We start from the raw sequence: 27,026 nt of genomic DNA, 5'->3' as shown, positions 1-27,026 counted from the left end.
ACTCCACTTGGCTGTAACTGGTTTTTGCACTTTGCTTGTTTTTCTAAAAGCTTATTACATGTACCAGCTGACTGTGTCATCTCTTTTTACATGCTAAAAGAGGGCTTATACTTCTTATGGCTCTTTTTTGAAACTTTGTGATATGTTTCTTGTAATTGATAATTCTGGCAGGGCCGTCACCTAGTAAGAGTATTGATATTTACCTTTGTGTCATCTCTTTTGCTCTCTGAAGACCGGAATGAACCTAGCTATTGGGCTGTTGAGAGTTTCTTTCTGCTAAAACCTTAATAGTAGCAACTTTTTTTGGGATATGACTAAGATGACCCGTAGATGGGATGATGGAAACACTTGTTACTAATACCTTTTCCTCTCATCCCAATGATAAATGTTTTTTTTAATCACAAGGATTAAAAAACACCTAAAAGGTAGTAACTGATTCAAGTTATTATTATTTACCTTGGGAGCTAATACTTGTATATTTACAGGAATCACCAAAATATACATTAACGGCACGCATGAGCACAATTTCAGAACCTAAAAAATTGCGGCAATAAATGCCAAACTCCGCCAAGTGGAGAGACGGGCATACGTAGTCCACTTCGGGGCAAAGATAGCCTCCAAAACTCGCCTCCGACCTTTCCTTTTTAGAGCTTGTAAAATTAAAAAGAGCTCCACTTAGAATTCCTAAATCTAAGTTTGTTTTGGTTAGACAAATCTGTTTTGATATCAGGAATTCTGCTAATTAAAAAAAACTACATTTTGTCCCCATACAGCTTGGTTTTTTATGATTGTTAAACTGATAGAGTTGTATGGTCTTTGATATCGTGAAACACATAAGTCTAAAACATTTTTTTCCATCGCACTGGTTAAAAGTTTTCATCTCTTTACTTTAATTGATAGCAATTTTAAAGTTGGGTGACATCGATAACAAGTGGGATACCTATGCATCACCTGCAGTCAGTGCCAATACTAACTAAATGTTATATTGTCTCTATGGATGCAGGTGAGGGTTACCTTCTCAACTCTAAGCTATCAAATTTTTGCTGGTCTGGAGATTTGCAGGACTTGTATCTCTTCATCCTTACTAGGGAAGCTTTTTAAATTTCCCCACTTGTGTATAAGACCATTTTTTGACATGATAATGGATTATAGAGCCCTCTTTCCTGACATAGTTTCTAGTGTCTTTTGAATTTGGTCAAATTCTTTGGTGTATATGTATTAATATTATTGAAACACACACACCTAACACCAAGAGTAATATCACTATTGCTCAAAGACCTAGACACTATATTTAGTTTCTCATACCTAGTCTTTGGTTAACACCAATGGTCTTGGTATTGGGGAATGGGGCCATCTTCACACAACCCTTATGGTTCGGCCTGGTCGGTTTAAAGTTGGAATGGTTACCTTATCTCTGCTCATCTTTATTACTAAGACTAAACCTTGCTTACTTCATTTGCAGACTTTGACTCTTTCCCAAGGACTTGAGCTTCCAACTGAACCCCTTTCTAAAGCATCCTTACAAGTGTTAAGATGCATTCAAGACCCCAAAAGCCTCTGACCTTATTGCTGGTGCCTCAGAGGACCTAGCTAACTCTCTTGTGCAAACCATCTCCTTTGACAAATGCGTGCACACGTTGGCCCAACTGGTGAATAATCCGAAGGAAGGAGTTATTGGCCTATCAGAGTTCATTAATAATATTCCAGCCATGACTCTTGCCCACAAATCTGAACTAATCAAGTTTTCCTCTGAAGGAGCTGAATTGGTTAACTGCTTACGCAAATTATGTGGCCTTACTCCAGGGTTTGTTTCTACCCCTTCTATGCCCGTACAGACTCTCTCCAACAGTCTATTCTGCAGGGACCCCCTTGCTTTGGATGCTGTAAATGCTTTCCAAAAGGAATTGTGTTCACTTAGTGAGGGCTCGCTCATGGATATGGTTCCGAAAGTGTCTAGGGTGTTTCCCTTCCTGCCTTCCAAACAGGTTGAGATCGAATCCTTTGGTGTGGATCACCACCTGTGGTCCCTACCTAATAAAGGCTTTTTGGCACCAATCTCCATTGAAACATGGGTGTTTCTTGCAAATCTTCCGGCATCATCTATGGAAGATGCAAGATTAAAGGTGCTCAGAGGAGTTCAATCTTTAGACAAGGGGGATCTTATCAAATCTCCCTTTACTATGAAATTTCTTGACAATAAAAAATGTGGTTCAAATACAGGATTGTATGTGCGGACGAAAGGCCTTATGGAGTTCGCAAAAAGTAACTCGGAATACTATACCGAATCTATCTGGAATATCTGGCGGGCACACACACACACACACACACACACACACACTATCTTAACTCTCTCTAGCTATGGCCGCTACCGGGACCTTTACACCTACTCTTACACTACCTACCTTAAAACTAGATTCCTGAACCCCCTAGCATGGGGCGCACACACACACACACACACAATACCTATTAAGGCCGCTAGCTATTCAAAAACCTACATTATTCTTGACATTTATTCCTACACACTCGTACACTTACTCTAATACTACCTACCTTTAAACTGGATTATTAAACTCTCTTGCATGGGGCACTACCCTTACATGATAAAACTTATTATCTCCTAATATTGGGGGGCATATGGCCATTACACTTAATGCCCTCCCCCAAATCGAGCCTGCCTGCGATCTCTGTTCTGTCTCCCCACTCTACACGGCGCACTCATTCCCTCACTCCTGCACTCTGTCGCGCTGGCAGTTGTGGAGCTGGCTGCTCCAACTCAAACACATGTATTACTGTTGGACATGGGCTTTCAAATACTTGATCTCTTGTTTAATTTTTGTGGTAAAAAGCTGGCTTGCGGTTTGGAAGCAGTCTAAATAGTTTTTTTCTCTCCTTTACTTAACTCAATGTAGTTGGTTGTTTCCGTTATAATCCGACTGTAAGTTGCCTACGACGTTTTCATATCGTTGTTTTGGTTATCTACCCATGACTAAATGAGTAGGAAAATCTCATTGGATTGGTTGTTTTCTGCTGGACGGAGATTTTGGGGTTAAAATATCACACACACACACACACACACACACACACACACAGAGAGAGAGAGAGAGAGAGAGAGAGAGAGAGAGAGAGAGAGAGAGATGTGATGAAACGATATATTAACATCGATAGAAGTCCAAAGTGACCTATGAGATTAAAAACTTAAAAAGTTACAAGTGGTGCATCTAGTACATTGTGTCAGTACAACTAAAAGGGGGGGGGGGGGGGGGTCAGAGGAAATCTCTCATCGCTCGGTGGCAAATCTCGTCAATATCCTCCATAGTCAGTACTCTGACTGGGCGCCTCGCATGTCGAGCTAGGGTGGTCCGGATGCTTTGCTGGAGTCTCCTTCGGTACTTTGAAGCCCCCCGTGATCGTGGTCGTCTAGATCTCCCTAGCTCAGTCGCCTGATCGATCAACCTACCTCCGGTATGGGTGTGATCTGAAGCTGAGCTCTGCTATGGTGAGCAATCCTCTGGCTGCTCATTGTTGGTGTAAAGAATCTGTAATCTGCCTCTGAGACTGACTCTCCCCTGATGTCCTCAACAAGCTCTCCCTGTCTGCGCAACTCGAGTAAAAACAGGCGTTGGCATCCCTTGTTTGGGTATCTCATGACTCTAGAAAGTGGTTCGAAACCCTTTTCTGAACAAGCAGTTAAAGCGGCCATGGATTTCATAGTACACAGGGCAGTGACATATGTACTGCAACTCTTTCTCTAGCTCAATATGACATAAATGACATATCCTGGTCTCTGCTGGTACTCCTCGAGAATATACGAGTCTCAATCTGAAGCGGATGCTAGGATGTGCGTATCTGGCCAATAGCACACTGTATTCCATGAGATAAGTGTGTATCCATGTATCCAGGCCTTGTCACAAATCGCGTCCTCTGTGAGTTAGAGAAGATGCTCTCTATAGAAATCCTTCTTCGTGCCCAACTTTTGTATCGGCTGTATCCATGTGCTCTTGGTATCTAGCTGAATGAGATCCTGACGTATGAGTCTAGTGATCTCTGTCCGTGTAATAGATAGGGAGGGTGCATCCAAGGAGTACTGGACGCGGGGCAACCTGTCCATGCTAAACCCATATAACTGAAACCATGATGTCATTTGCCTATACAACCATGCTGTATCACCCTGCATCGCTAGATGTTTGGAGGAATCAAGGGCCAGCCGAGCACATCTGTCTCTGGGGAAGCCCATAAACTGTGTATAAAGGATACTGATCTGGTAAGTGCCTCGACCGCGAGGGGAGGAGCAGCTAGCTCGGTTCGACTAATGTCATGTGTGGCACTGAAGCCTTAGCCCAAATCATCCGAGAAATCATAGAGACTAGAGGCCTCTCCATGCATCTCCATCCATCAATGCTACTAGATCTGCGGTGGTGATCCACCGAGGGTCCCCATATTTGAACTCCATAGAGCATAGCTGAAGCCACTAGAGTGTCAAAAAGCCAGAGCTTTGTTCGAGGTTCCTGAAATTGAACTTGCGAACACATCCTCTCGGGTTTTCCTAATGCTGCGTAACCTCTGGTCAGTCTCGTCTCTGCTGCTCTCCTCAAGGAGAATATTGGGCCAGTGAAGACCACCCCAAGATAGTGCATCTGTATACTCCACAGTCTCTCGACCATACGTAAAGGTCTCCTAACCCACTGTGCCGTGTTAAACACCATTACCTTGGTCTTACCAAGGTTCACTTACATTCCACTATCTTGGGCTAACACCTGTAATGCATCCAAATAACGCTGCATCCCTTCTGGAGAATCTGAAATTAGCACAATATCATCAGCATATAACAACAGCGGAATCCATGTCCTTGCTAGCTGAGCACCTCTATCCCCATCTCGCTCTACATACATACATCCCAAAAAGAGTTGGAGATAAGGGGCATTCTTGCTTCACTCCAATAGTGGAGTGGACCATGTTAGACATGCCCTTAGTAGTGCGTACTCGGTCCACCAGTGTCCTATATAAAGCCAAGATCCCCCAAATCAACTCTGAGAGAGAGAGAGAGAGAGAGAGAGAGAGAGAGAGAGAGAGAGAGAGAGAGAGAGAGAGAGAGAGAGAGAGGATATGATATGATATGATATGATATATCAACGTCTACAAGAAAAAGCCAAAATGACCTATGAGACCAACAAGTTACAAACTGGTGAATCTAATACAAAGTCTGTGTGGTGAAAGAAAGACTAACATCTTAAACAAAATGTTGTAGTGAAAGTGAAAGTGGGGGAAAGTCTAGAGACTCTCTAGTCAATACAATGGTACAAAATAACAAGGGATGCAAGAAACTCAAGCTACGAAGAAGGGGATAATCCTCCAGCTCATAGTTAATCCAGCATCGGTGGGTGTCGGATCTCCTCGATGTCCTCCCTGGTCAAAAACTTGATTGGGTATTGTGCATGGCGCGCCAAAATAATCTGAATCTTCCTTTAGAATCTTCTTCTATGCTGGGATTCCCTCCTCTATAATCGTGGACGCCTGGATCTCCCTAGGTCCATCGCACGGTCAATCAGTGTGCCTCTAGTGGAAGTGGAATCTGAACTCTGCTGCAGAACCTGTTTGTCTAGCTGTCTAGTGGTAATGGTTGCTTGAAATAGTTCGTAACCTGCTACTGAGTAAGTCTCTCTGGTCGCTTTAACAAGCAATCTCTATGTCTCAGTGAAGCAAGAACATGCCCAAGCATCTCTGATCTTGGTATCCCATAACTCCGGAAAGTGGTCCAAAACCCTCCCTGAATAAGCAATGAAATTGCCCGCGAATCTCATAGTATGCGGAGCAATGACCTATGTAATGCAGCTGTCTTTGGCTCCCTATGGCACACACGACATACTGTAGCCTCAACCGGAACCCTTTATCTGCCTGTCACAAATTGCTGACGTGTCAAGCCACTAAAGAATGGAGCCAACCTATAGATTGTGGCCGAGGAGCTTAAACCTTGGAAGAAGCAGTAGAAGAACTTGCGGGACCTCGTCCGATGGGGCCCAAGTCACCTAAAGGGATTAAATAAAGCAAGATCCACTCTCTCACACACACACAGAGGAATTGCGTGGAGAATTGATGATGTGGCAAGACCATACAATAGCCTCGGATTTCGCGTTGACAGTGCTAACGTGGCAGTTGTACGGATTCTTGTAAAATGCGTTGACATGTTGGCATAACAGCTATATGGATTTCCGCAAAATGTGCTAGCTGCTTTTGGCCCGGATGCTTATGAGCTGGATTGCTTTTTATCTAAACTGTTTTAAGAGGCCAATGGCCTTTAAATATGACCGGGGATGCAGACTAGAGCCAGGGCAGTTGTATTGAGTTCAAGCAATATACAAACATATTGAAAGAGGCGCCAAGGTTTGGGACGAGTGCTCTCTTGGGGTGGAACTCCGCCACTCCCTGTCTCGTGTCGATCTCTTTCAGTTGAGTTGTTATTTCAAGTGCATAAAGTGGTTCAGTCTATTCTTTTCTTTCGGCACGTGGTGCCCATTCCCTTGTTACAGTGGTATCAGAGCTTTAGGCATGTGCTTTTCTGAAAGCACACCGATCCTTCAAGATGACGCTTCCAAGTTTCACAGAGAAATTTATCAAAGAATCTTCGTGTCCCAACCCCGGACTTATTAGCCACACCCACCCTTACTTCATTGCGCATTGGGCATGCTTCCGTCCTCATCGCTCTGTCTTACGGGGCATAAGCCATAAAGATCACGTTTTCGTACTTTGGAGTGCTCTGAAAAATGTCCTCCTAGAAAGACGATGTCAAATTGCTGTATGAATGCAAGAGCTTGGTGGGTATCCTTATAGCCTAAAAACGTTTTAAACTTGAGTGCTTGCCCACTCTCTTTAAAATACTTAGTCTTCCCTCCTTTCTTCTTGAGATGGTCATACTCGTTCAAACGGTACCGATGTCTTCTCTTCTTTCCAAACATTGACTCGTTTGAGTGAAACCTACGAGAGGAAGAGGTGTCCTCGGCGGATTTGTCAGAAAGCAACCTTAAAGGCACATGATAAGGGCAAGAGTATGCGGTTTGCACTTTTTTGATGCTTTGTGCGACCTTGTTAGATTGTTGTGAATGGTTCAGTGGACAAGTTGTCTTGCCTGTCTCCCCTTTACTGGCTCCGATGGAATGATTATTGTTAGTTGCTAAAAGGAAGGGCTTAGGTGTCTTTTCAAGCAGGGTTTTTCCCCGTCATTTTCTGCTCTTACTCACAGCAACTGATTGTAGGATCTTTTTTTGTTTTTGAATTTCATGCAGGTGTTTCCTTCCTTTGTTAACTTGTGTTGGGTTCTCTTTTGCTTGCAGTATCTTCCTCGAGCTGTGCCCCTAGCATTGGAATCTTGTAACCTTGACGATGGCACTGCAGTTGATTTTGAGGACTCCGACAAAGAAGAGCATGCACCTAGTGGGTTCGGGGGTGTCTCTTCTGATGAAGATAATCAGGATAACAGACGTGTACGCAACTTTAGTGTTCGAACAGGTGTTTTGGATGAGAAAGCGGCTGCAACCCAGGCTTTGGGAGCCTTTGCTGTTCACACAAAAGCAACATTTGCCCCGTATGCTTTAACTTGCATTTTCATAAAGAGAAAGATCTTCTGTTCCCCCCTTCTCTGGGATCAGTTTCAATAAATGCTTCTTTTCACAGTTACCTATCACAGAGCTTGGATGTGCTTAAAAGACACGCTGGGTATTTTCACGAGGATGTGCGACTTCAAGCAATGATTGCACTGAAACGTAAGTTTTTGCGCTTTTTGATTCTGCATGACTGTGACTGGGTCTGTTGGTATCATGTGTGTGTCTCCCTACTTGGCTATTGTGAACAGTGGTTGCCTAGCATTGCAGTCCACTGTGTCTTTCATTGTGGCATGGAGGATCTATCACTAGGCGAAAGAAACTGTATGACTTTGCCTTTAGCTCCAGAGACTTCTTGCATGTGGAATACTCTGGTGACAGGGCAAAGACAGTGATCATCGCATTTTATACACGTCATCTTAGTATCTTCTGATTTTCTTTGCCAGTCTCTGAAGACGGACTTTCTTCTTTTGATGGTCGTTTTTGTGTCTTTTTTGCATTCCAGATGTACTCACATCAACCCAAGCAGCATTTCCGGGTATTGGCACAGTAAGTGCCACAATTTCTCTTCTTTAATTTCAGAGATCCGATATGTTACCTCTACTGGTTGAGAAGGATAAAGTTTAAGGAGTACTCATAGTACTGGTCAGCTGATTTTCTTAACTGGTTCTTCTCTGGCCTGCTGATTATTTGATCCAGGGACATGTCCACTGCCACATCTGGGAGGGCTGTGGACCACTCTGGAGTGTCATAGATTGCTAAGATCATGGATGTTTTGGTTTTGACATAGAGAGAGAGAGTTTCACACACACACACACACACACACACACACACACACACACACACACACAGAGAGAGAGAGAGAGAGAGAGAGAGAGAGAGAGAGAGAGAGAGAGAGAGAGAGAGAGAGAGAGAGGAAATGAAATGAAATGTTATATTAACGTCTTCAAAAGGCCAAAGTGACCTATGAGACCCAAAAGTTACAATGTGGTGGATCTGATACAAAGTCAGAGTCAGAGTAACAAGATGACAAGAGTCAGAGTAACAAGATGACAACAATGACAAAAATGAAATGACAAATGTCACAATAAAATACTATGGAATCTTGAACTACTAGGTGTGAACTAAGGAGCTAGCTGGGATAGCTAGATCACAAGAGATCCAGCATCGGTCGTTGGCGGATCTCATCAATCTCCTCCATGGTCAGTAGTCTGACCGGGCGTCGTGCATGTCGAGCGAAAGTGATCCGAATCCTCTGATGCAGCCTCTGGCGATGCTGTGTAGTCCTCCGCAGTCGTGGGCGTCTGGATCTTCCCAGCTCAGTCGCTCGGTCGATGAGTGTGCCTTTGGTGTGAGACGACGAGCTATTTGTGGTAGTAACTCCTCCGGGTGTCCAGTGGCAGCTCTAAAGAAATCTATGATCTGTCTCTGGGACTGGCTAGCCTCTCCTCTCATCAGGCTCTCTCTGTGTCTGCGTAGCTCGAGCAAAAACAAACCCAAGCATCTTTGATCCTCGTACTGCATGACTCTGGAGAATGGTCCAAAGCCCTCTCTGAACAAGCAATGGAAGCGGCCTCGTATCTCGTAGTAGACGGGGCAGTGGCATGTGTAGTGCAACTCTGTCTCAGGCTCGATGTCACATAGGGGGCATGTCCTGGCCTTTGTTGGTACTCCGCTGTATCTCCCAGTCTCGATCCGCAGCTGGTGTGAAGATGTACGTATCTGGCCCATAACACATCGTATCCCATGAGACAAGTGGGTGTCCATGTATCTGGGCCTCGTCACAAAACCATCAACCGTAAGCTGGAGGAGATGCTCTTTGTAGAAAGCCATCTTCGTGCCCAGCTCTTGTGCTGGCTGTATCCATGTCCTCCTGGTGTCTAGTTGAGTCAAGTCGTGAGCCTGGTGATCTCGGACTGTGTAAGAGTCAGAGAGGGTGCATCCAATGAGTACTGGAAGGGAGGCAATCTGTCTATGCTGAACCCATGTGCCTGAAACCATGATGTCATCTCCCCATACTAGCATGCTGTATCTCCTTGCATGGCTAACTGTCGAGAGGACTCAAGTGCAAGGCGGGCATATCTGTCTCTGGGAAGTTCCCACATGCGGTGTATGAAGGAGGCCGATCTGGTGAGCGCCTCAACCACTAGTGGGAGGGCAGCTAGCTCTGCTCGAACAATAGCACGTGGTACTGAGGCTAATGAGCTGCGAGATCATAGAGACCAGAGGCTTCTCCATGTCCCCCCATCCATCACTGGGACCTGTCCTCCTGTGATGATCTGATGAAGGTCCCCAAATCTCAGGTCCATAAAGCAATGCAGAAGCCACCAGAGTGTCAAAGAGCCAGAGCTTCGTCCGAGGCTCCTGAAACTGAACCTGTGAATACATCCTTTCCAATCTACCCAATGCTGCATGGGCTCTGGTCAGTCTAGTCTCTACTGCTCTCCTCAATGAAAATGCTGGCCCACTAAAAACCACTCCGAGGTAAGTGTACGCATTTGTATACTCCACAGTCTCCTGGCCGTATGTGAATGCTGGCGTTGACCTCCTGAACCACTGTGGGGTGGTATTAAATACCGTGACCTTGGTTTTACCAAGGTTGACGGACAAACTACTTTCCTGAGCAAACCTATTCAAAGCATCCAAGTGACGTTGCATCCCCTCCGGAGAGTCGGATATCAACACAATATCATCAGCATATAACAATAATGGAATCCATGGCCCTGCCAGCGTTGCACCTCTATCACCATCTCTCTCAATGTAGTCAGAAACCTCATCCACATACATACCAAATAGAGTAGGAGAGAGCGGGCAGCCCTGCTTCACCTCAATAGTGGAGCGAATCGGTGTGGATAGACCCTCTGAGGTGCGTACCTGCCCCACTACTGACCTGTATAATGCCATGACCCCCCAAATGAGCTCTGTGGGTACTCCCATCTGCTGTAATCTGCGCATGAATCTAGCTCTAGGCACTGTGTCAAATGCTTTGCGGAAATCCACAAAGCTACAATAGATCCGTCTCTCACGCGATCTACCCTCCTCAATGATGGCTCTGAGTGTCAAGATATGGTCAAGAGTAGAAAAACCCCTCTTGAACCCTGCCTGCCCGGCTGCGCGTATCCCCTCCCTCTCTGCCTTTCTACTGAGCTGCTGCTCAAGAATAGATGCGTACAACCGTGCCAATGTGTGTCCAATCATGATAGTGCGATAATTCCTAGGCTCCATAGGGTCTCCCGAGTTGAAGATAGGTGCAATAGTAGATAGGCTCCAAGTATCAGGCAAGCCCTCACACATGGCACGGTTAAAACATCACTGCTAGAAGCTCTACTAGTAGATCTCTGGCATGCGTGAAATGCTCAGCCACTAAACCATCATGATCGTATGCTCTCCGAGTCCTCATCCTGTCAATGGCCTTGCTCACCATCTCCGCGGTGAAAAAAGCACATGTGTGTGGGCATGGATGGGGAGGGTCGGGAAGGGGGGGCTGCTCAGGAAGTGTGTACAGAGATGATGCGTACTGGCCCCAGTCCTCTGTAGAAGTGATGGCAGGGGGGGGGGGGGGGCTCCTGAAAGAGCCGCCATGCCTCACGTGAGTCTTGACTCAAGAACAGCTGATATAGATCCTGCTCTAGCTGAGCCAAAAATGCCCTCTTCTTCCGCCGCACTAGGCATCGGAATTCAATCTGTGACTGTCTGTGAGTGGTGTCCCCCAAAAGCACCTCCCTTTGAAGTCTAGCTCTAGTGTCCCGGCATTCCTCATCATACCAACTGTTCTGGGGCATGCTCCCCGAATGTCGTCTCTGCTCAGGCTGGGTATGTGGGTATGCCTCTGCTACTGCATCATGTAGTGTCTGTGTCAATATAGTAGTAAGCTCCTCCAGAGGTCGCCTTGGCTCCTCTGTGCATAGGCATCTGTAGATCCCATCTATGTATACAGAGTTTGTCTCCCGCGTGAAGGTGTAGCGAGTAGGGGCTGCTGTTCGTGATGAGTCTCTGAGAAGAAAACAATGTCTTTGTCTTTGAAACTGTCCTTAAAGGCACCAACGTCCAACCTCATAGATCGATGACAATTCCAAGTAGCCATCTTCAGTGTGGTCCCATAGGTCTCACAGTGTCATGCAGGGTGGTCTTGTACGGTCATGTACGTTTTGTCCACGTACGAAGACGTACGGTACGCATCGAACTAGAAAATTTTATGTCGTACGACATGGTTACGTAGGTTCAAAAATAAAAACAACAATTCTGAACCCTAGATTTTACACTTGAGACAATTAGACACTAAATTATCACATTGGACAAGAAGGCAACTTGCAAGTGCCAAGTGCCGACACTCAAGAGTCGAGAATCAAGACAATGAGACACAATGGGCATGAAAGCGATTCGCATTACATATGTCATAAATCAAAAAGCTACATTGAGATTTGATAATCGAGATGATACAAAAGAGTAGGCCTTTAAGCCTCAATCGTGCAAAAAATGGAAGTAGGGGCAAAAAAGATATGAGAGACACTAAAGTCTAAGAGCTTCCTCCGCTCTCATCATCATCATCTTCCTCTTGTGAGCTATGCTCGTCGATGTCATCTTCATTCTCACATGAATCGGATTGTGGTGTGTCATAATCTCCCGCACTAAGGAGATTTCCCTCCTTGTCATACTCCGGTTCTCTAGGGTCCATATTGCTGGATCTACGAATAGGCACATCCTCCAAAACAGAGGCCGCTTCAATGGAGCCGCTTCTCGAGCCTCGCCCCACATAGGTTGTAGGAGTAGTAGCCTCCATCTCAATCTCAGTCTGTGTCTGTGCCGGCTGTACAACGTAGAGGGTAGTACTATTTCAATTACTTGTTAACTTTACACAGAGCACTTATAAGGGAAGAGAACACAGTTGCGTCCAACGACTAGAATGTCACTGCGCACACGAGACCGACACCCTGTAGGCCGCAAAGACTGGCGCCCTTTTCGGTGTTTCTTTATTCAAATTAAGGTAGACGATACGACCACTTAGCACAAGCTTTCACAAAGCTGTCCAAACCTCGCGAGTGCTGGAAAACGCAGGTTTTTGACATGATTTTGACAGCATAACGGCGCAAAAACCCCTGTAGGTCAAAAGCACCTGTCTAGGGCGGATTCCCTCGCTATCTGGAAGCTTTCTGGTGAGCTGTCACAGAAATTCAGCGGGCTGTAATTCCCTTTTTTCATTGCCGGGTGCCCAAAAGCCTGTACATGCATCCCAAGGCTCTCACGAGGGTCTCCCGGGGTTCCCTTGCAGTTTAGGTGCGAAACCTTTAACCTGCAGAAAAACACAGCAGGCTGTAATTCGCTGTTTCCGATCGTTTTTAGCGGAGCAAACACACCTACGCGTGTCCCAAGGGCTCCCGCACACAATGGGACAGTTCCCTTGTGAGTTGGACGAGTTTTCACGCGAGAAAACTCTCCAAACTCGCAATCTTTCACAATGTAACTGTGCGTACCTGTGGGGGATTAGCAATTAGCTAATCCGGTTCCTGTTCAAAAGGCTCTTTCCTTGGCAAACGGGCATAAACCCCTAGAATTGTACATGTTCATCTGAGTAGCCCAACTAGTGGGGCATTACCATATGTGCCAAAGGGGGGAGAGAGAGATGCACAAGAGCAAATCATCGCGCTACATGAGACAGGGGAGAAGGCAAGCTTCCCATTATAGCTGTAGACCTGCACCCACTACTCACACACACACTGTAGGTCACTTAGTTTAAAATTCAGCCTCCTCTCTCAAATTGGACGGCCTCTCTTCATGCTGGAAGTGGCAAAACTGCCTGGAGCCGCCATGTGTCCAGTTTGCCCCTTTTGAGTTAATTTCTCTAGTTCTCACTGACTTATAAAGTTATAAGTGTCTTTCGGAGTGGCCCACACTTCATTTGGCGCATACATGCTTCCATACTCATCAGAATTCAGTGCTAATTGGCCCGACCAGTCTCAGACTGCTGACCGAGTCAGACTCCCAATGTGAGAAACCTATTTGGCCACGGCCGTTTCACACTGGCCATGCAATGTCCTCTTGCACCTTTTCAAGGGTTCCGGGGAAAACAAGTAGAAAAAAATAAAATAAAAAATATAGTACTTATTTACGAAAGGCAACAGGAAAAATACACCTCCTAGTGACAGTCTGAGCCTCTATAGGTGTCGTTGATGCTCTACCACAACCACGGCCACGGCCACGAGCATGGGAAGCTCATGCACCTCTACCTCTTGTAGCCGAAGGCGTAGGACTCCACGCACAATGACCCTCTTGCGTGATCGTGTGCGAAAAACCCGTTGGTCATTCGCCTCTAGCTCCAAGTACAACTCACGCAAAATTTGCTCCTTCGTCATATCACGCTCTTTGTTGACACTTTTGAGAGTTTCAATTGAGAGCTTGCAATCATCAACATTGGCCTACTTGACAAGTTATAGAAAAGAGACGAGACAAAGTTAGCACATGTGAATTGGAATGCAAAGCCATAGCCCACATGAGTCAAGAAGCAAGTGTGTAGAAAGAGGGTTTACTTGTCTAGCCATAGGCATCTCATGCATGGAGCGCAACATTCGGAGATTAGAGCGACAATAGATGAGCTGCTCCAATTGCTTTGTTGATAGTTTGTTGCGAATTTTGGTGTGGATAAGCGAGTATGCAGACCAATTTTGCTCGTATGCACCGGATGAGCAATCCTATAGAGAGCCAAGGCCCGAGGCTTAAGAGGATTTATCTGTCCAAGAATCCCTCATGCAACTCTTTGAAGGTGAGGCAATTGGTAGCCGAGCTCTCCCATCAAAAAAGAGGCTTCACCAAGGACTCCGTCTTCCAACATATGGTGGAAGTAAAAGCTGTGCCTCTTTGGTCTCCATAGTTGATTAGCTCTTGAAGGAATGCATCGTGATGATCTTCCGAGAGGGTCTTGGGAAGGAAGTTGCGGCTCTCTTCTAGTAGCATTTGGTTTGTGGAAAGATCCGGCTTCTTGTAGGCTGGATGCAAGAGAGCCACAAAGTGGTGAATGGGCCTCTTCATAAAATCCCACCTCTTTTGGAAAAGAAAGAGGATGTCATCACTCTTGGAGAGAGAGAGAGAGAGAGAGAGAGAGAGAGAGAGAGAGGGAGGGAGGGAGAGGTGAGGCATAGTGCAAATTAGCAAAAAACATATTGTGGACTTGAGAATGGAGAGCAAAGGAGATACCGTGTCCCATCGGGTGGACCATCAAGAATAGTTGATGCCTCTATTTCCTTGTATGCCTCATCCATGAAGTGGTGAAGAAGGCCTATGGTAGATCTCTCCATGTCGGTCATTCGGAGCACTTTGTAGATGGGCAAGATGTCTACCACAAGACCCTTCACCTCTTCCCAATAAGAGAGAGAGAGAGAGAGAGAGAGAGAGAGAGAGAGAGAGAGAGAGAGAGAGAGAGAGAGAGAGAGAGAGAGAGAGTGTGTTTTAACGTCGTAGGAAACTATCCCAAGAGACCTTAAAGATCTAGCTGACGAGGAGAGTTTAACTCAAGACCTGTTATTCAAGAGGGAAATGGCATAACCAATCTACCACACTTGGGTGATAGAGAGGTTGGACCATTTTCCTCTTTTTATTAGCCTAATGGAATCCAAGGTGAAGGACCAAGGCAATGAGAGAGAGAGAGAGAGAGAGAGAGAGAGAGAGAGAGAGAGAGAGAGAGAGAGAGAAGGCTCAAGGCATGTGGGAGGTGGGGGGGGGGGGAGCCTAGGCTAGGTGGGAGGGATCCTATGCCAAAAGGTAACCCAAAAACCTCCCAAAAAAAAGCAAGGGCCGCTCCATACATCTCCAACCATCCTGCCACCTGGCCTATAGAAGGTCCCCATATCTGCACCCCATACAACATAGCTGAGGCTACTAAAGTATCAAAGAGCCATAGCTTTGTCCGAGGTTTCTGGAACTGAACCTGCGAACACATCCTCTCCAAGCCTCTCAAGCCTGCATAAGCTCTAGACAGACTAGTCTCTGTTGCTCTCCCCAAAGAAAACCCGTGTCCAGTGAAGACAACCCCAAGGTAAGTGTATGCATATGTATACAATCTCTTGACCATATGTGAAAGTCGATGCTGATCTCCTGATCCACTGTGGTGTGGTGTTAAACACCATAACCTTGGTTTTACCAAGGTTTACAAACAATCCACTATCCTCTGCAAAACTGTGTAATGCATCCAACTGTCGCTGCAGGCCCCCTTGAGAGAGAGAGAGAGAGAGGCTTTGACTAAAGCAACAAAAAATTTCAAAAATCCTAAAAAACAGCAAGAAAGCTTAAAAAATCCTAAAACACAAATTTGAAACCTTAGAAAACAGTGACGAAACCCTAATAAATAACTAAAAAGCAGTTTCAAAACCCTAAAAACAGCAAAAAGAATAGTGATAAAACCTTGAAAACATCCTAAAAACAATTTCGAAACCCTAAAAACAATAAAGAAGAAGTGACGAAACCCTAAAAATTGTGAGAGACGCATGAGAGAGAGAGAGAGAGAGAGAGAGAGAGAGAGAGAGAGAGAGAGAGAGAGAGAGAGAGAGAGAGAGAGAAAGAAAATGAAATGAAATGAAATGTTATATTAAACGTCTTCAAAAGGCCAAAATGACCTATGAGAATAAACCAATACAATCTTGATGAATGTGATACAATGATAGGGTACAAAATAAATGAATGGAAATAAGAAGTTACAATGTGGTGGGTCTAAAGCTGCTAGAGGTGAAACCAAGTAGCTAGGTGGGCTAGCCAAATCACGATAGATCGAAGATCGAACATCGGCCGGCCGCTGGTGGATCTCATCAATCTCCTCCATGGTCAGTATTGTGACGGAGCGTCGTGTATGTCGGGCTAAAGTGATCCGAATCCTCTGATGCAACCTTCGTGGATACTGTGTAGTCCTCCATAGTCGTGGGTGTCTGGATCTCCTCAGCTTGGTCGCTCGATCGATTAGCTTGCCTCTGGTGCGAGGCGAGTCTGGGCTCTGTTGTGGTAGTATCTCCTCCGGGTGTCCATTGTCTGCTCTAAAGAATTCTGTGATATGTCTCTGAGACTGGCTAGCCTCTCCTCTCATCAGGCTCTCTTTATGTTTGTGCAGCTCCAGCAAAGACAAACCTAGGCATCTCTAGTCCTTGTACCCCATGACTCTGGAGAGTGGTGCAAAACCCTCTCTGAACAAGCAGTGAAAGCGGCCTCGTATGTGGCATGTGTAGACGGGGCAGTGGCATGTGTAGTGCAACTCTGTCTCAGGCTGTATGTGACACAAGGGGCATATCCTGGCCTCTGTTGGTACTTTGCATTATCTCCTAGTCTCAACCCGCAGCGCTGGTGTAAAGATGTGCGTATCTGGCCAATAGTACATCGTATGCCATGAGACAAGTGGGTATCCATGTATATGGCTCTCGTCACAAAACCGTCCCTCCGTAAGTTGGAGAAGATGCTCTCTGTAGAAGGCCATATGCGTGCCCATCTCTTGTGTTGTCTCTATCCATGTCCTCTTGGTGTCTAGTTGAGTCAGGTCCTGGCGAATGAGTGGTGATCTCGGACTGTGTAAGAGTCAGAGAGGGTGCATCCATTGAGTACTCGGATGGGGGCAAACTGTCTATGCTGAACCCATACGTCTGAAACCATGATGTCATCTCTCCGTACTAGCATGTTGTGTCTCCTTGCATGGCTAACTGTCGAGAGGACTCAATTGCAAGGCGAGCATATCTGTCCTTGGGAAGTTCCCACATGCGGTGTATGAAGGAGACTGATTTGGTGAGCGCCTCAACCACTAGTGGGGGGGGCAGCTAGCTCTGCTTGGATAATGTCTCATGGTACTCAAGCCTTGGCTCTAATGAGCCGCGAGATCATAGATACTAGAGGCTTCTCCATGTCCCCCCATCCATCAGTGCAACCCGACCTCCCGTGATGATCCAATGAATGTCCCCATATCTCAGCCCCATAGAGCAATGTAGAAGCCACTAGAGTGTCAGAGAGCCAAAGCTTCATCTGAGGCTCTTGAAACTGAACCTGTGAACACATCCTCCTCAATCTACCAAATGAGGCATGGGCTCTGGTTAGTCTAGGCTCTGTTCCTCTCTGCAATGAAAATGCTAGTCCGCTAAAAACCACTCCAAGCTAACTGTAAGCATCTGTATACTTCACTGTCTTATGGCCGTATGTGAATGCGGGTTTTGACCCCCTAATCCACTATGGGGTGGTATTAAACACCATGACCTTGGCTTTTTTTTTCCCCAGAGAAAAAGATCCTTCTATTAGTTAATGAAACTGCCCATAGGGCTACAACCACCTCTACTAGAGAGGGCTACAACAATCATAATGGGAGACTCTTCCAATTAAGAAATGTCCAATGAGGGCTAAATTAGCAGATGGGAGGAGGAAAAAGCCAGAGAGGTGGATGGTAGTGCCATCTGAGCACACCCCGGACCATAGTGAAGAAAGGCCTAGGGCACCAGAGTCGGCACCTCTCTACGCTCCTGTATGCGGTCGGAGCTTCCCTGAAGTCTCTCAAACTGTCCCATGAGAGTATGGATCAGCTCCAGCCTAAAATCTCGAATAGTCTCTGCTGGTGGCACAAGGCGAGCCTCAGAGATGTGGAAGTAGCGGGCGCCAGATGAACCAGAGTGTCAGGCCACAGACAAGCTCCCAACACACCTCTCTCACTGCACCACTCTTGTGGAGTAAGTTTGTAGCAGGCTGGAGCGTAGGTCGACCCCCCTGTATCACTATCATCTTGCTGGTGGAGGATAGCTCAAACTGTAATGCAAGGCTCGTGAGAGTGGACCAAGCAGCTGCTCCCATACTCCCGTGCTGTGGAAAGAGCTTGCATCAGCCGAAGGACCCGAAGTCAAACTTGCTCTTCTATAGGGCAGTCCCAAAGACAATGATGCTGACTCTCCAAAGGATGGTCACAAGTTGCACATGCAGCGAAAGGAGGTGCTACAGTAGGATGAGCCTCTCTCCGTGCTGCCAGTATGTGGCATCCTAGTCAAACAATGTACTGAAAGAAAGGGACCCGTGGATGGTCGGCTGAGGAGAAAGGGTCCCTCCAAAACCACTCTCCAGGATCTCACTACACTCGTGCCAGCGTACAGCTCTCCCAAGCCCATAGCCTCCAATGGCCTGTCTCAAGAGCTGATGGGTTAGGATCTATGACACAAGTTGTCCCACAGATGCTCACAACTCAGATCCTCTGAAAACAACAATTGGCAACTTGTGTAGCCTCTACTGAGATTGTGTAATTGACCCTCGCCTTGTAGCTCAAAAACATCTAGGGTACAGTCTCTGCGCAAGCTCGAAGTGCGATGAGGACCTCCAATCGCGTGAAGGCCCCCATCCATCTGGGCGCTGTTGTCTCGAGAGGTGTAAGCCACACTCAGCTGGTATTGCCTCTATGATGTCTTGACACATGCTCTGCACCCCTCTCATGCCCTGTAGTTGGATGGTGGGAAGCTCCTCTGACAAACCTGAGAACTGTAGCCAGTCACCTAAAATGCGTGCTGGACCCTCTGCCATGGGACCCCAAGAAACATGAGGCCTACTACCAACCAAGTGGCCTCTCTGAGTGCTGACCATGGGGTTTCAAACACGGGGCTGTCTAAGGCGCTCCTCCGTGCAAGTGGGCTGGTGCTGCTCCAGGCCTCTCCGCAACTCTTGCCAGGAGCGAAGCAGGCTCACAACAAAACGATCCTCCAGTCTCCTGCTCAGGCCAATTCTGCCCATCTGTGTGAAAATCCATCAGATGGAAGGTCTCCAAGGGCCTCCTGCCTGAGGCACTCTAGCTCTAAGCCGTTGAAGCAAAAAGTCCTGCCAGGGCTCTTTCCTTGGAAGCAGTCCTCTGACAACAAACTTCCTAAGAAGGGCTCTGCCCTGCTATGCAGGGTGTATGATCGCCAACCCCCCGAGAACAAGATAGAGTGATGACCTGCCATGCCACTTTGGCCGGAGCTATTTGAGTGTTGCGTCCTGACCAAAGGAAGTTCCTGATCAGCCTCTCTATCTGGCTGATGCAGGAGCTCGAAAAGATCGAACAGGTTGGCCACTAAAACTCTGCCTGCCAAAGAAAGTTGTGCCGAGCTCCAATGTAACAGCTTCCTCCTGATGGATGGGAGGAGGGGAGCAATCTTCTGCTCAGGAGACAAGTCCAAGCCAACCTGGCAGCCCAAGTATCGAACTGCAGTCCTTGAGGGGATCCATCTAAAACCCTCACTTGGTAGCCAATCAGGCGTAGGAGCAGTGTCAATCGAGAAAGCCACTGTCTTCCTCCAGTTGATCAGTGCGTTTGATGAACAACAAAACGTCTCAAGAGCCTGCTCACACCTGTGTAGGTTGGCCTCTCAGCCCTCCAAGTACAAAGTTGATTCATCTGCAAACTCAGCATCCAATAGCTCATCGCCCCGAATAGGGAGCGTTAAGCGACGTAAACCAGCCTGTTATGAAATCAAAAATCTGCTCATCGCCTCAGCATAGAACAGAAAGAGGAAGGGGACAAGAGGACAGCCCTGTCTGATTGAACGTGTGAGCATGAAACGGTCTCCTCTATCTCCTGCCAAAAGCACCTTACTATGTGCACGTCTGTAGAGAGCTGACACTCCTCTGATCCAAGCATCTGAGAAGCCCATTCTGCGTGGAGCGCCCTCCAAAAAGTCCCAGTAAACTCTATCGGGTCTACTCAAAATCGAGAAGAAGTATCACTAGATCCTCACCACGGAGGCGCGCGAGGGCAGATGCCTCCCAAAAAGTAAAGATGTTCTCAAGGATACTGCGGTCCTTTATAAAACCTGTATGGGTCCCATGTATAATGCTCTCTAGAAGTGGTTGAATCCTCAAACTCATAGCGTTGGTAAGAATTTTGTAGGCTGAGTTGAGGATGGTGATGGGCTGCCACTGCCGAATCTCATCCAAGGAGCCACCCTCTTTGGGAATGAGGTAGATCAAGCCCTCGCTCATGCTGTCAAGCATCTCTTCTTTCTGTAAGATGTATTGAAAAGTGCTGCTTAGGTCTGAGCCAAGCAAGTCCCAATTTTCGAAGGAAAAATTGGGAGTCAAACCATCCTCGCCGGGACACTTACCACAGGGAAGTGCTCTGAGGGCCGCGTGGAGCTCCTCTAGCTGAAGAGGCAGCTCAAGCCTCTGGCAATCTCCTCAGTCACAAGACAAGGCATATGTGCCCAAAGGTGCTCTCTGCACGCATCCTGACGCTCTGACTGAGGCTCTGCTGACAACAGGTCACGGTAAAAGTGAGTAGCAACTGCACGAATGTCCTCGAGCTCTGAAGCAACTGACCTGTCAGGCCTCCTCAACTGGTTGACACTGGCGTGCATGCCGGGGTCCCACTGTCTCAAAGAACGCCCCCGTCACTCTGTCACCCACTTGGGTCCATTAATATGCCTGTCGATGGAAAGCAAACTCATGACGCCTCTCCTCTGTGTTGGCAAGCTCCTGGCGAGCCTGCTGCAACTGCTCCTCCAACCAAGGACTGTCTAGGTGCTACTCTTGCATCCTCTGCAAGGAAGCAACACCTCGTCGGAGACATTGCTCCTCCTCTCTCGTTGCAGCAAGGCCTGAGGAAAGATTTGAGTAAGCTGAGCAAGTCCAGAGGCCACTCTGTCAGCAGGAGAGTTCCGTGTGTCCAAGCCCTCTGTCCAAAGAGCCACCACTCGCTCTCTGAGGTTAGAGTCTAGCAAGATCCTCTCAAGCCCCCCCAACAAGCATGGAACACTTTCAAGTGTTCCATATGCACATTTTAGCATCAAGTAGTCACTCTATATAGTTTGAATCCCAAGAACGAATTAATTCTCATGATAAACTCCAAAAAGGGTGGCTACTCTCACCACCCACTTCCATTGTTCATGTAACAACCATACACATGATATCAAAAGAGGCATGAGACACCAAAGCATCATGTGTAGCATGAGTACTTTCATCACTATTGATAACCATGGGGAGCTCATCAAATAACCCATATGTAGAGACATAGTCTTCATTCACCTTAACATCATTCATAGAAAAGGACTTCAAATCAGCATTTAAGTTATCAAAATCAGCGCTTTCATCACCAAGAGAAGTATCCATGAGAACATCTGTAGCATCCAAACCCACATGACAAGTATGCATCTCATCTACAGTTTTATCTTCCACACAAGCACATGATGCTTCATTATCACACTTGACTTCTTGGTCACAAATACCTACCTCAGCTTCCACAATGCATACTCTACCATAGGCTTACCCAAATGAGATTCTTCATACTGAAAATTCACATTCACAATTTTTATAACCTCATCCACTTTGCATGTGCTATCAAACACATTGTCTTCCTTATCCCATAGAGATGCATATTCATTAATATAACCTGCTTCTCCACTTGCAAGACCTTTGCTAAACTCCAAGAGAGCATCCTTTGTCTTTTCCCAACTACCACATATGTCATACATAGTATCATCCATAAGAAACTTTTGAAGTACTTGCAAGAACTCAAAGTGCCTATATTGGCAAGCCAACAAGAAGAGAAAACCCTGCTTATAGTCATCAAGTTATCCACAAATCTCAATTACATGGTCACATGTCTCCAAATACCTTCTCAAGTGCTCAAAATCCTACAAAATCATCTTAAAACCAAGATTAGGGAAGGCCGAGAGTTGATTCCCAAGAGGACTCCAACCTGGCAATCAAAGCAGCAAAATACTATTCTCTTCTCCTCAATGGGGGCACCAGTTTATGTGAAGGATTGGGGGGCTGGTCTCTACAACACCTCAAACCAACACCAAGAAAAGAGGACGAAGAGAACAGCTCTCTAAAGATAATTTGGGCTGATCTTCTCTCACAAATTTTGACAGCCTCCCTCACACTCAACCCCGACTAGCTTCGACTAGCTTCCCTCTACATCGCTACAATTCCCACTATACTTGGATGCACTAAAGGAAGCAAGGGAACAAAGAAAACCAAAGGAAAAAAGTAAAGAAAAAAATGGAAATCTGTGCACTATTTCTCATAAAACCAAGAGCTTCACTTCTTTCCAAACGCCCTCCCTTGTGCTAATAGAGACTCCATAGGCGCTTCCATATATACACACAGTTTGACCAAAACCCATCCAAATCAAGGTTAATTTGAAAACCCACAAAGTTTAACAAAAAACTCAGAAAAAGTGATGGAAAACTTGGGAAAAACCTTGCCCTTTTGCGTATGTTCAAGCAAGGAATTGCAATGCATAGTCTACCCTCGACTAGCTGCACCACAGGGGACTACACACAACATGGCTGCCATACCTTTAACCAAGATGAAGAGACGTCAATATGCAGAGCTAAGCACCCACTTTCATCACACTCTCAACTCACCACACCACACCAGGCTCTCGCAAGGCAAGAGGGGCACCTCTACACCAAAACCCCCACCCTTCACCGCAGGCTCCAACAACACAGTTTCTTCTTCACAGGTGACTATCTGTCTTTACTCACGGCCCGAAGCTGGTAAAAACTCAGTTTTTGTTCATATTTTTAAAGCACTTACTCACTTTTTAAAGTCTCGACACTTCTATGTACAGAAACAACGAAACTATGTATCCCGCACAACTAGCTGAAACCGGCCCGTAGGGCGGTAGGCGTTGGCTTTCACCCGAAATTCTCTACTTTAAACACACACACAGAGCTCTTTGCAAAGAGAACCTGCGACGGGAGTTAACACTTGAATACACACACGGCTCGGAAGCTAGAATGCTCCGAGCAGACGCCGACAACTTGTAGGCCCCAAAATTGGCGCCCCTTCCGGTATTTCTTTATTCTTTAGGAGGGTAAATTACAAGGTAAGGTCATGGGAATCCTTCACGTGTATCCACCTAGATACCATTTGATTTGGCCAAATTTCTGCAGCATAACAGCCCCAAAAGTTGCGCGAAACCAATTCCCCTGCTGGAACTCGCTTGCACTGTCGTATACCCTCTGATTCCTGTCCAAAAACAGTAAATTCAGCATGCTGTATTTACTGGTTTTTGCCCTGTTTTCAGCTCCAAACAGTCCCCTAACTGTCCTTTGCCAGTGGGGCACGATTCCCAATGATCCTGGCGTCCGTACGGTTGAAAAACAGTGAATTTACAGCGCATACACAGCGCTGATTTTGCACCTGTACGGTGAGGTTATGACCCTCACCAGTGCCTGCTTTGGAGCAGCAGCTAGCTACCCCTGTTCCTGCTCAAGGAGGCTCTTGCCTCAGCACAAAAGCATGAACCCACACAACTGTACATCAGTCAAATGAGTAGCCCTCTTGTGGGGCATCACATAACTGCACGTAGGGGAGAGAGAGAGCAGTGTGTAGTGTGCAGGGCATCACTCCTAGCACCACACTGTACATGAGAGGGAAAGGAAGCACTCCATAGCTCTTACCCTGTGACAGGTTGCAAATGAAGCCTCTCCCTTCTCTAAATTCAGCGCCAATTCTTCTGCAAGAGGAAAGTGCATGAAAAGTTGACACTTGGCGCATTTACAAGCATTTGTCCGTTTCGGGCTTGCCGCTTAAAAATATCCTGACTGGTTGCCCAATTGACTTCGCGGCAGAGTTGTAAAATGTTCCCCTAGTCATACCGGAGGTAATGACGCGAACACATTTCACGGCCCAAAATAGCAGTTCCCTAATTTTAGGAGATGCTTCCGTTGGGCTCCCACTGGTCTTATGACCATCTATCCTCATTGGGACCGCATCCAAAATTGCAATGTGGCCCAACTGTCGGATACTTTTTGTTGGTAGTCCCACCTTGACTTTACGCCTTAATTGAGTTCACTTCCTAGTATCCACCAACTTGCTAAGTGCGACGGGGGGACCTATATGATCTTGCTCTGAGCCTAGACATCCTCTTACCATACGAATTCCAGTGCCGACCACTTCCCGTCTGCGGGTGAATCTACCGTTCACATTGGCCATACAATGTCCGACCGTTTGCTACTTCAAAAAGAGGGTCTCAAAACAAATAAAATAAACCCCATTGGAAAGAAACCAACAACCAAGGTTAGCAGTTGCCACATCTCTGTGACATGGTTAATAACTGCCACGTCCTCGTGACACTAGCCCACATGCGTAGAGACAGTTGGCACACACCGCTTTTGTACACTTTGTACAAGCATGCGTTATTTACATCTAAGGCTCCCAAAAGCATTAAAAAACATCTCTCAAAGAATTTGGGGTGGCCCACACCATTTCGCCAAAACACATCACAACATGTGTGGGCATGGATCGAGGGGTCGAGAAGGGGCAGCTGTCCAGGAATTGTGCACAAAGATGATGCGTACTGGCCCCAAGCCTCTGTAGAGGTAATGGTAGGGGGGGGAGAGTGCTCATGAAAGAGCCACCATGCCTCACGTGAGTCCTGACTCAAGAATAGCTGGTATAGATCCTGCTCTAGTTGAGCCAAAAAAGCCCTCTTCTTTCGCAGCACTAGGCGTCGGAAGTCAATCTATGACTGTCTGTGAGTGATGTCCCCTAACAACACCTCCATTTGAAGTTTGACTCTAGTCTCGCAGCATTCCTCATCGTGCTAGCTGTTCTGGGGCATGCTCCAAGAACGGCTTCTCTGCTCAGGTTGGGTGTGCGGGTATGTATCTGCTGCTGCATCATTGAATGTCCGTGTTAGTATAGCAGTAAGCTCCTCTAGAGGTCGCCTTGGCTCCTCAATGCATAGGCGCCTGTAAATCCCAGCTATGTATATAGTGTCCATCTCCCTCGTGAAGGTATAACGAGTAGGGGCTACTGCCCATGGCTTGTGTGCTACACTAAACTGGAAAGAGATGGTCCACTGCCACACCAATAGGTCTAGGCCCAACCGTGAGATCTTGGATTCTAGATATGAAGCTTGGCTGTGCCATGAAATAGTCCACTGTGCTGGCTCCATGTATCTGTGGAAAGCATGTAAAACCTCCCGCACCAGGAAATCTCTGTAGGCCATTCAAGATGGCTAGTCCGTGTGCAGTCCCCATGTCTATCAAGTGCCTCCATATTCAATATGTTCCACATCCTGCGATAGTCTGGACATGCCCAATCTCTGCAACGTCCAGCTCTCTTAGAATCTCCTGTGAAGTATCATGATGGGCAGTCCTAGCATTGAAGTCCCCTAGGATGATAATGTCACCATCTCTAGAGAACTCCCATGTGTCATCATCCAAAATAGAAAAGGGGGATTGTCCTCTGGGTGGTGCATACTTATGTACAAGTAGCAAGTAGCAATGTAAAGATATCTGCCTGTCTCTGCTCTCAATCTTACCCACATGTACCTAGCCTGCTCATCCCTGCGGGCTATATGTATCAAGGGTGGTACTCGTGTATAGTCCTGAGAAGTAGGGCATCCACAAATAAGAGGGCCAGTACAGAGGTAGATTACAGAGTTCTTTTACGCTAATGTAGTTCAGCCACAAACAACAACTACTCTCACATGGGGTATATAGGTTAACTGGCTATGTAGTTATGCCAATCAGACACCTTTCATGGGGGTGCAATTGCACATGGACTATTTGCAAAGGATGATTCATGGCTTAATTGCCATGGACTGCTCGAGACCTCCTTGGTATTTTTGAGTATTAAAACCAGAGAAGCCTAGGTTTGCATGTGTTGGCAATTGAGAAGGACACTCTTGAGGAGCAGGGCATCAACATTCAGAGGGCGTGTACTAGTGTCACATGAAAATGGGTTTTGTTCCCTCGAAACAAAACGAAATGTGGACGCTCGAAACATTTCGAATTAAACTCGAAACATGGGGATGAAATGCATTTCTCTGGTTGATGGAAAAAAAAAGGTCTAAGTTTCAAAGTGTGTGAGGTGCAACATATTTTACCTCTTGTGTGACTATGTATATAGGATGTTTCCACCTACTAGACTCCTATTATTATGTTGCTTATAACATCTAGAAACATGTGAGTTGCGTGTTGAGTTTTGTCGTGGGATTTTCAAAATGAAAGGAAATGAAAGGCATCGAAACAATAAAACACACGGTGTCACAAATGGGTGACGTGGCATGTCTGTCAGCAGAGCACACACACCCTCCCTGGTAGCAGATAATTTCGGAAAACCAACTGTTACGGCTGACGTGGCAGCAGCGTATGGAATTCCGCATTTTGCGGTGCTATTTGCGGCAGGCCGTACGGAAGGCTGACATGGAAGGCTTGCATGAGAAAAAGCAGGGAAATTCTACGCAAGGCTGCTTTTTGGGAAAAATTCCTTTGAGTTGCTTTATTTACCATAAGGCTTGTAGAGGAGTTACATTATTTTTGAATGCTTTTTATGGGCAGCTTTTGGGGCTCTGCTTTTAGCAACCCTTGTAAATTTATAAATGAGTGGCTTGGGCTCCCACTTCTCAGAGCATCTAGACGCAGAGTCTGAGAGTGAGACCCTCCCACTCCCTTGTACTTTGTGCAAGAGATTTAATACAAAAAGAAATACCGAAAAGGGTTCCAATCTTTG

At 46.4% G+C, this 27,026-nt stretch overlaps 1 protein-coding gene across 4 annotated transcripts in view; it reads left to right on the top strand.

The window, feature by feature from the left end:
* Positions 1-27,026, top strand: part of LOC147445060 (ARM repeat superfamily protein) — a 178,671-nt gene that overhangs the window by 120,175 nt on the left and 31,470 nt on the right. For all 4 annotated transcript variants that reach the window (XR_015190076.1, XR_015190077.1, XM_086527548.1 and 1 more), the window contains 3 exons: positions 7,326-7,576; positions 7,666-7,754; positions 8,098-8,141. Coding sequence is in view for 2 of the 4 variants with exons in the window: in XM_086527548.1 (XP_086383674.1) it covers positions 7,326-7,576; positions 7,666-7,754; positions 8,098-8,141 (384 nt within the window). In the remaining 2 variants the exon portion in view is untranslated. The remainder of the gene's footprint in view (positions 1-7,325; positions 7,577-7,665; positions 7,755-8,097; positions 8,142-27,026) is intronic.

The sequence above is a fragment of the Adiantum capillus-veneris genome, chromosome 13 (assembly GCF_014529385.1).
Source record: "Adiantum capillus-veneris isolate H3 chromosome 13, ASM1452938v2, whole genome shotgun sequence".
NCBI classification, from domain to species: domain Eukaryota; kingdom Viridiplantae; phylum Streptophyta; class Polypodiopsida; order Polypodiales; family Pteridaceae; genus Adiantum; species Adiantum capillus-veneris.
Note: the sequence above shows the minus strand (reverse complement) of the source record. Positions and strands in the feature narration are given on the sequence as shown.